Source organism: Suillus clintonianus (genome assembly GCF_016758775.1).
Source record: "Suillus clintonianus strain FC179 chromosome Unknown DEU56scaffold_175, whole genome shotgun sequence".
NCBI lineage: Eukaryota > Fungi > Basidiomycota > Agaricomycetes > Boletales > Suillaceae > Suillus > Suillus clintonianus.
In genome coordinates, this window is record NW_024539399.1 from 65,070 (window position 1) to 75,418 (window position 10,349).

General features: G+C 45.3%; 3 protein-coding genes across 3 annotated transcripts; 2 read left to right on the forward strand and 1 right to left on the reverse strand.

Moving 5' to 3' along the window:
- Window positions 1–229: 229 nt before the first annotated feature.
- Window positions 230–1,807, forward strand: DEU56DRAFT_919656 (uncharacterized protein; the record flags this gene model as incomplete). Its single annotated transcript, XM_041358302.1, has 2 exons — window positions 230–1,003; window positions 1,349–1,807. 2 exons carry the CDS (start codon window positions 230–232, stop codon window positions 1,805–1,807), a joined length of 1,233 nt encoding a protein of 410 aa, XP_041201374.1.
- A 117-nt stretch (window positions 1,808–1,924) lies between these two features.
- DEU56DRAFT_690258 (uncharacterized protein) lies at window positions 1,925–2,137 on the forward strand (the record flags this gene model as incomplete). Its single annotated transcript, XM_041347115.1, has 1 exon — window positions 1,925–2,137. A coding segment is annotated over one exon (213 nt), but the record flags the coding sequence as incomplete, so codon positions are not given.
- A 1,306-nt stretch (window positions 2,138–3,443) lies between these two features.
- On the reverse strand, window positions 3,444–7,023 carry DEU56DRAFT_749045 (uncharacterized protein; the record flags this gene model as incomplete). The annotated part of the gene is made up of 9 exons (XM_041349401.1): window positions 3,444–3,691; window positions 3,746–4,482; window positions 4,538–4,649; window positions 4,704–4,886; window positions 4,941–5,335; window positions 5,391–5,536; window positions 5,588–5,750; window positions 6,135–6,307; window positions 6,373–7,023. Coding segments are annotated over 9 exons (2,808 nt in total), but the record flags the coding sequence as incomplete, so codon positions are not given.
- Between the last annotated feature and the right edge of the window lie 3,326 nt (window positions 7,024–10,349).

Consider the following 10,349-nt stretch of genomic DNA (forward strand, 5'->3'; position numbering starts at 1 on the left):
TCTAAAATTAGAAGGCGGGAGGGGGGGTCTCACAGACTAGTTGCCGCCAACATAGAAACTGGGTCTCTTAGACCCTTTATAGGCACTGAGAAGTGCTGCCTGAGGTGTACTATCGCACGGACTCAATCTCCCAACAGCCTGCAACGAAATCAAACAAATAGCTCATTCTCTCCTGGAATTTAGTATCATCACCAATCTAGGAGCAACTAACTCAGACATACTTAGAGCAATGGCCATCGTACTCATCGAAGCTGAGCAAAACCTCGACATGGCAAAACTGATAGAAAAAATAGACGCACTCATTCAAGGACCGATTGCGCAACTCGAGGAGAAAGCAGAAGAAATAGCAGAAGCAACAGAAATGCACAAAAACGCACTAGAAAGCGCAGTATCAGAGCTACGTGGCAATCTACACATCTCATCAGAAAGCATCGAAAAAATAGTAACAAATGCCACGAGGGCATCGCAAATAGAGAATCAAATCGAACCAAGGGCAGAACGACCTAACGGGTCACAGTCATATGCCAGCGTCGTCAGAAACGAAGCCCCCCCCCAACTAACGAAAATCTTAGCCCGCAGTGAAGCCCAAGCCAAACAGATACTCATCGACAAACGAACATACGGCGAAGTAGACTCGCTCAGAGGACTCACGGAGGCGGAACTCGTTGCCAAAGCAAAACTAACAATAGAACTGGTAGAAAGAGACGGAACAGCAATTCCACCCAACATCGACTTCTGCTCAGCAAGACGCTTACCCCACGGAGGAATCCTCCTTGAACTCAACACCGTTAAATCAGCACAGTGGTTCGACACTCCAGCCAACCGAGGAGCATTCATCGCCAATTTCAGCCACAATGTAACCATCAAGGACCGATCATACAATGTACTAATCGAAAACATCCCTGTCACCTACAACCCCGGATCAGTGCAAGCCAACACGGAGATCGAAAAGAGAGAAGGACTCAAACCAGGAACGATAACGAGATCGCGATGGATCAAACCGGTGGCCCGATGAAACGAAGGACAGAGAACGGCACACGCTATTATCACACTCAAAACAAAAGAAGGCGCCAATCAACTCCTTCGATTTGGAGCCTCAATAGAGGGGAAAAAGGTATTCGGAAGAAAGCTACTACCAGAGCCCACCCGTTGTCTCAAATGCCAGTCTTTCGGAGGATCCCACGTCGCCGCAGAATGCAAACAAGAAAACGATGTATGCGGAACCTGCGGGGCTAATCATCGCACGGCGGAATGCAGAGTAGATGACCCAAACCTATATTATTGCGCTAACTGTAAAGTCCAAGGACATACCTCGTGGAGCAGAAACTGTCTGACATTCATAGAGAAGTGGGAAAGCCACAAACGACGTTCAGAAGACTCAAGATACCGATACTTCCCAACCTCCGATCCTCTCACGTGGGAAACCCTCAGTAATGAAACAGAACAGCGACGAGAGCCACCTGAAAACGCAACATGGAACCAACAAGCGACGGACCTCAACACTCACGGCAACTATGGGCGACTCCAGCTAGCACTACCAACCCGAGGAAAGGACAGCCAACAACAAAACAACGACAGACGACAGACGAAAGGACAACACAGCCAGATCAACCCCAACCGCATCCCCATTGGAACCCAAGCCCAGCTTATGGACAACTGGCTGAATACCCGAAACAACGACGATCCCAGCAAACGAACGGTACACTACGAACTCTCTCCCTCACCGCACCCCACTACCCCCCTCTGGTATCCGTCCCCAACCCCAGAACCCAACACTGAAAGATCTACCCCCACAGGCTTTGACTAAATGCAGAACAACACTAACAAACAACCCCCCAAGACAGACTTCAAGATCTGGCAACAGAACTTACGCAAATCCTCAAGCGCATGGGAACACATGCTCAAAAACCTCAACCCGAACACCTACGACCTCGCATGTATACAGGAACCGTTCCTCAACCAAGTAGGCCTTGCAAACGCATCGAACTTAAGAAGATACTGGGACGTCATCTACCCATCAAACCATAACGCCAACCCCGCACGATCTCAATCCATTCTACTAGTCAACAAAAAACTCTCCAAAAACAACTGGCACATAGTACCACTAGACACTCCCAACATAACAGCAATCGAGCTCAACCACATACTTCAGTCATTTCTTTACGTAGAACCCCTGCCCCGGATGTGCCAAAAGGTCGTAGAATCATGGCTAGCCAGTCCCCGGCCGGTGCATGTAGGATAAGTGCTGGCCGGTGTACTATCTTATTATCACTTCTGTATCATTATTTCATGTAGGATTGGTGCTGGCCGAGGTATTATAGGCCAATCTCTTGTATGTAGTATCAGTGCCGGCCAGTCTATAATACTATAACCATCTCTTTTGTCTTGTATGTAGAATGAGTGCCGGCCGATATATCATATGACATATACTAGCCATAAGATCAAGCTGGCTGGTATATGTAGAATATATCTACTGCAGTCTGATTTCATTAGTAGACTGGCCAGCTTGTATCTACGTGGGTAGGAGCATGGCTGGCCAGTGCATAGTCCTTAAGTTAATATACTGGCCATTGAGTGTACTAACCATAGGATCAGGCTGGCTAGTATATGTAGTCATTGGTGAACCTGCCAGTCTGTATATACATATGTAGGAACATGGCTGGCCGGTTTGCTTATGTTTCACTAGCAGACCGGCCAGCATGGTCCTACATGTGTAAGAACATGGCTGGCCAATTTGCCAATATTTCACTAGCATGGCTGGCAAGTTTGCTTATAATTCACTAGCAAACCTGCCAATTTGCTTATATTTCACTAGCAAACTGGCCAGCTTGGTTTTACATGTGTAAAAGCATGGCTGGCCAGTTTGCTTATATTTCAATAGCAAACCGGCCAGCATGGTTCTACATATGTAAGAACATGGCTGGCCAGTTTGCTAATATGTCACTAGCATGGCTAGCCAATTTGCTTATATTTCACTAGCAAACTGGCCAGCTTGGTCCTACATGTGTAAGAGCATGGCTGGCCAGTTTGCTAATATTTCAATAGCAAACCGGCCGGCCTGGTGCTACATATGTAAGAGCATGGCTGGCCAGTTTGCTAATATTTCAATAGCAAACCGGCCGGCCTGGTGCTACATATGTAAGAGCATGGCTGGCCAGTTTGCTTATATTTGACTAGCAAACCGGCCAGCCTGGTTCTACGTGTATAAGAGCATGGCTGGCCAGTTTGCTTATATTTGACTAGCAAACCGGCCAGCCTGGTTCTACGTGTATAAGAGCATGGCTGGCCAGTTTGTAATATTTCACTAAGAAACTGGCCAGCCTGGGTCTACATATTTAAGAGGATGGCTGGCCTGTTCGCAGTCCTTAAGTTAATACTGCCCAGTAGGTAGACTTAGGGCATCTCATTCAATGTGCAATTTGCAGGAGTGTGGGTATAATATATCAAGGTACAAATCCACACCCATTGAAAGCCTTCTCAGCATCCTGAGCAAACCTTCCCCACATCAAGACCTGTTGATAAGCATAGGCTTGATGACCAGGTCTAGTCGCTGGCTGCCACCTTCTGTTCCATTCTTTCTGGTGATACTTGAACCAGTTTATGGTCCAACCCATTTCATGTCTTACCAGACTCAACTCCTCCTGCCATCTACTCCATCTAGCCTTTGCCTTCAACCAGTTGACCCTATAGACTAAATCAGAGTGAGTTGAAGTGACTTGCACTTGAGATGAAATTTTGTTCTTACATTCATCCATCCAAGCATCTTCTTGCCCTTCGTTGGTATTATTCACCCTCCAAAACCAAGCCAGTCTGTCTGACCCTTGACCAAATCTATTTTCTTCTGTCACCTCTTTGTCTATACTCAGTTCGGTGGGCAATATTTCTCGATAAATACTGCCCAAGGTAGCTTCGTCCATGCCTAGATGTTGCATTGCTGACCTTGCCCTCTGATAGCTTCTTACATATTTGTCAATTTTGAGCTGACATCGACGAGCTTCTTGCTTCGACCTGGTGCCAGCCCACGTAGAATCGGCACTTCGAAAATACTGACGATAAATAAGGGCCTTGTGACCGAGAGCCATATGAAGGTTTTCTAGGCAGTCGTTGGCTTGGCCTTTTCGAAGTTCCAACTCTTCAGCTTGAAGGGGGCCCAGCCCAAGAGTCAATCTGTTGTGTCGAGAAGTCGAAGATGGCATCCAGATACCCATCTCTTCTGTGAGGATTTCTTCATCTATATCCTCTGAGATCTCTTCATCTAAAACCTCCACCCACTCATTACCATCGTTATCTGTACGACAGAATCTAGGATCGTCAGAATGCACTGTTCCAATATCAAGATCCATGCCAGCAGTCATAGCATCGGCAGTTTCATGAAATTTGGCAATCCTAGCTGCCAATCTCTGTCTCTTTTCTGCTATAGAAGCTTTCTGAGCAGAGGTTGCATCATTAGGAAGTTGTCGTATGTTCGCTCTCAATGCATCCCTAAAATAGCTCTTTGTCAAGCGATTCTGTTGTTCCAATCAAATTGATTACGTACTGTAAATCCTCCAGATTGATACCAGTGATGAGCCAAGATACTGTTCCTGGAAGTCTGTCGTCAACGTTCTCAGACTCGGTTAATTTGAGCCGAATCTCTGCCATAGTTGGGGCTGAACTCAGTTCCAGATTAGATGTCTTATAAGCCTCAGACAGAGCTCACTTACCTTTGTTGATCTGCAACTGGTAGATGTCAAGATACTCCCCACGTTCTTCCACAGCCTTTTTCTCATCAATTTCCCACATCAAAATCTTCCCAGGATTCAGAGACTGGGCCAGTTCATCAAAAGGAGATTTTGTCTCATCAACGCCTTTGAGAGCACGTTTATACTTGGTCAAGAGAGTCTTCGCTAGAATTTTAAGTGTCAAGCACAGTTTTAGATATACATGATTGAAGTGCTTACTTATTCCAACTATTTTTTTCCAGTTTGAGTCTCTCATATGATCATCAAGAACTTCTTGGCGATGAGCATGACTCATTGACCGAGCAGTTGGGGAAATCTTATTGAATGGTGCCCATAAGGTCTCCAAAATCTCCCCATCAACATGTCCAGCACCTTGAACAAAGTTGAGGCTGTACCTTGCAAAGCAAGCCAATTTGTGAGCGCTGAGATGGAATTTTCCAACCGCAGGGATGATCTGCATATTTTCTGGTACGGATAAGCCTTGGCTCTCAGCCACTCTCTGTAAAAAATTAATACTCCACTGACACCCCACATCATAAATAATGAGAGAGGAGTCTATATCAGCCGAATGATAATTCAAAGCATTGCATATTGAATAGTCAATGTTCATGTGTCTAAACATCTCATGAGCTCACTTGTTAAACATGCTGTTTAGGAGGATGTACAGACCTTTCGCCCTTCTGAAAATCAACTATGCTGTGTGGAACAAAGCATCCATGTCGGGCACAGGCAGTTGCTCCTACCCCTGTTGCTCGAAGATTACTCCTGCTGATATTTGCAGTGTTGATTGCTCGGTGATTGCTACAAGAAGAGCGCTATACAGGCTGTCAAGCAAAGTCAAATACCCTTGCTAAAAGTCAACTCACCTCCTTACTTTCGACAGCCAATGAGAGATGAGTCTGATATTCTCTCTCTTTCACCATATAACCAAGACCATCTGAAAGACTAATGTCTAACTGTGGCTTTTGCATAGTCATATGTTGAGCAGTAAAGTTTCCATCCACAACGAATCTTTGCGAAATGAGCCAACTGTGTAAAGAATAAGTATAAGTTCAATGAATGAGGTCAAATAAATAGAAGGTACAGCTAGCCAAGGCTTGCATACTTGTGTCTGTACAGTGTCGACTGACAATGTATTATCTGAGGTCAGCCGGCCGGAATGGTTCTACGTCCTGTCTATACAGTCCTGGCCAGCCAAATACAATATCAGAGTTTGGCCAGCCGGCCCAGGTCTACAGCCTGTCTATACAGTACTGGCCAGCTTTGTCAGAAACTAAGCCAGCAAGGCCAGAGTTTTTGTACAACATGAAGCACACAGCCGGCCGGTCAGTATAATGTTCTTGAATGTTGTATAGAAGAGAAAGCCAGCCTCCTTATAATCCGAACCAACAATAGATGACTTGCCTTTCGTACTTGTCTTGCCAGTTATCAGGTATGTTGATGCCAGGCTGAGGACACGAAGGGCAAAACCAAGCCAGATCACCCTTGCCAGGTTTCTCCCTAGTGTCATGGCCAAATCCGAAGCATTTTCGGCTCATCAAGTCTCTCCATAGACAAGACACCCTCATGAGTTCTCGATATCGATTCTAGCCAGCAAAGACATTTGATATGGTCAGTCCAACTGTTGAAAAGAATAACTATATGCTCTCACAGGAACAGTACCAGGGAATGAGTGATTGGTCATTCGTCGAATTTTCTCAAAGAAGCTTGATGCTGAAGTCTTGCACTCCAGTGCATCAATTAGAAAATGATCTAAGACTTCAAAAGTGAAGGCAGTTCGGGGTCGAGTGACGCTTGCAGGAAATAACCTGGCCTTCAGCAACTGCAGATGCTGCTGATGCTTAGACCCAGGACAACCACACCAAACAACATTGTGCAAAAACACTCCAGTTGAATGTATGATGGTCAGGGTGGATGTCGTAGTTGAACTGGAAAAGGTCTCCATTGGCACAGACCCAGCCTCTGCATCCAATGGCATATCCTCCCATGCCTGTGGGTCTTCAGAAAATGGACATGGTTGCCCCCCATGGCCCATATACCAGACAATACCCAATTCTTCGAGCGACTTGTCTTCAAAGCATTTTCCAGTCCACTGTTGAACCTTGTGAAAGGGCAAATGTTGGTGGGTTTTGACAATGCAAGGATGACAAAATGTCTGATCCCCACTGCATGTCAAACAATGGAATTTCCCTTCACCAATCTGACAAGACTGGCACTCCAAGACATCAGAGGGCTTCTCCAAGTCAAGGAGGATATCGAGATATGAGTCTCGGAAAGGCAGATATTCTTGGATAAAGTCGTTCTGAGTCTAGTTCATTTGATCTCGATTGAGTATAGAATTAAATTGCTATGCATCAATCTGGTCACCTTTGTTTTTCTTGATTGGTTCTCTGTATATGAATTAAAGTCACCGAGGACTTCTCCATCAAATTCCTCCTGAATGCTTGGCAACCCTTGAGTTTCCTCTCTGACCCGTTTACGAGGGCTAGAGGAAGGAGATGGTGTTGGGGCAGTGTCATAGAAGGCATCAGCACATGATTCCACCCAGGTCATCTTCCTTTTCTTTCCAAGGACTTGTTTGTGAGACACGTAATCGACATCTAGGTCCTTGCCTTTGGATAATCGACCTCTTCCTTTGAAGGAAAATGTAGCTGCCTTGAGGCGAGTTTTTTTTTGAGGAGACATACTGTTACTAAGGCAAAAGAGGATGTCCTTAATATTTTGGTTGTAGTTGACACAATCATTGATAGAAATGGCTAAACTACTACCTCATTTAGATCTAGTATGTATGCTCAAACACCTGACTTATCCCTTCACCCCCCTCTGACATTTCGTACTTCACTCTCTTTTGGTTTGCCTTCCCACCATCTGCAAAAAAAAGTCCTGTGTTGGAAATGCTGGTCTTGGCACCCCCACTCTAGAATGAACTTTATCTTTCATGAAATGGGCAATGACAATCCTTTCTCCTTTAATCCATGGACTGATAGAATGCTCCAGAACCTTGCCTGAAATGAAGACCATGGTCCCAGGGTGATAATCCAGCTCCGCTCCGATATCTCGTAATGTCAACTTGGCCTCATGACCACTACCCAAACTCACTAAAAGATCAAAGAGTGAAGGTGCCCCACCAGGGTCTCTATGAGAAAATGTGACACGGTTGGCAATTACTTCCAATCCAGAGAAGATTGAGGGCCATTGAGACACAGGCACTGCATCTGGTTTACTCGCCCTCCTGACTTGCTGTACAACTTCCGAAATAGCAGTGGAACCTGCTTCAAACAGACCAGGAGCCGAGGCAGCGGTAATTGCGTTCCAAAAATATTCAGTAGTCGATAAGGCGGCGAGCCACTCTTGGACTTCTGCAGATGAGTATGAAGCAGATGTGACCAGTGGGTCTTGAATTCTCTGCAAAAATGAGCAAGAACTGGCTAGATGTTATTGATTAGACAAATACCTCATGTCTTTGCATAAAATATGCCGGAGATACTGTAACTCTTCCAGCTCCGAAAATTCCCCCTCCCTCAGGCACAACAAAGCCTTGAGATCGCCAAGATTGTTTTGAGGCCGATGAAGTCGGAACAGTTCTAAGAAGCATATTTCGCAAACCCTTAGTGGCTGTGTTCACATAGTCCTACAAAATGAAATAATGTTACGAGAGGGAATCCCCATCAAATAACAAACTTACAACTCGAGATCTTGACAAGATACCAGGCAAGTACACCATCATTATTTTACCATGTTTGTCCACAATGGTTGCTGGTGCAGACATTTTGCCTATTGCTGCTGGGGGGAAGTATTTCTGTAATCGTTCTATTTCTGGGGAGGGTGAACCGTCTGCCTTGGGTGGAGAGCACTTTGCCATTTCGGCATATCTCTCAACATCCCAGTCTACATGATCTGCCACTTAGATCAAAACCTGGTAATACAGTTATTAATAAGTAACTCACAAGGGTTTTACATTGCATAAGCAATTTTGAGTGCTGCTCGAGTTATTTCATATTCAGATATTGAGGAAGGACACTTTGATGGGCATCAGCTGTTGCCAAGCAACTGTTTAGTTGCACTCCAATTCTCAACCTGAACAGGTTAGCAAGTCAAAACATAATGTTAAATGATGAACTGTCATACCTTGCCTTGTGTAGAAGGTGAGATTGTACTTTCCCCTCCTTGAAAACACTTGTGTTTGCAGAATCCCTCATAATTTGAGTGATCTGACCAGTCAGTGCAGCCCTTAGCTTTGTGTTTCACTTCTTGAGTTGTCCATGTGAGGGAGGGAGAAAATATGAACCGACTGAAACAAAGCAAAAATAGCCGTCTGAATTCCCACACTGTCAATTTGTCCCAATTTAGGTACATTGTAGATGATTATGAAATGATGGAAGCAACTGATAGAAAACAGTAGTGGCTAATTTGACTAAAATGGTATACATATATGAAATCAACAGTTCCACGAATTCGGAACTCTAATAGATTACATCACACATAAGGCCGGTCAGCTCGGTTCCAAGTGACAAGTGCCTTGTTACCCTTGAATTTTGAATAAGGAACGCGCTCTAAGTATTCTATGATTTTCAAAGTTGAACATGTGGAATGATGAGCGGCTAATAAGAACTCACTAATGGTGTGGGATGATACTTCGTGCGGTGGAGGGCATATGCGATGAAATGTGGGAGCTTCACTTGAGAGTTAGAAGACAATGGGGGGGAGGTAATTTGGGACAAGCAAACAGATGGGTTATGAACCTTGTGCACAACCACGAAGGCTGCTCATGACCATGAAATGGGTCAGAGTGTCTCGTGGAAGGTTGAGTTGGTTGGGTTTGGGTGGCGCTTATGCGAAGTTGAACGTGTGGAATGATGAGCAGCTAATAAGAACTTTCTGAAAGGGGGGGGGGGAGGGGGGGGGGGAGGTACAAGTGGACCATGCACAGCAGCCATGATGGGGTGATGAGTTGACTCACCAACAGTGTAGGATGATAACAATACGTGAATGAGGAACGCTCTGGGCATTCTGAAAGGGGATGGGGGGTAGGTACAAGTGGACCATGCACAGCAGCAGTGATAGGGTGATGAGTGGGCTCACCAACTGTGCAGGATCATAACCCATACGTGAATGAGGAATGCTCTGAGCATTCTGAAAGGGGGATAGGTACAAGTGGACCATGCACAGCAGCTGTGATAGGGTGATGAGTGGACCCACCAACAGTGTAGGATGATAACAATACACGAATGAGGTGCTCCGGGCATTCTGAAAGGGGGGTGGGTGGGTAGGTGCAAGTGGACCATGCACAGCAGCCATGATGGGTGATGAGTGGAACGGGCAGTGTGGTGTTGTGAAGGGAAAAGTGATCTGAAAAGTCAAAGTCAAAGTCAACATTGGGGTTTAGTTAGAACGGGACTGGAAGTAACATCGAGTCTCAAATGTTACTGATCGGCACTTTCAGCACACCAAATGGCGGCACTTGACAAGGCAGAGTTGTCAAGCTTACCTTCTTGGAGTAGTAGTAAGTAATAGTGAAGGCGGCAGGTACTGCTAGTGAAATTATGCGTTGCATGCAAAACAAAGTGTTTCGATGGTGTTTCACATTGGTTACTTTTATTTGTGTGCTTCAAGTTGAATCAACCAAGC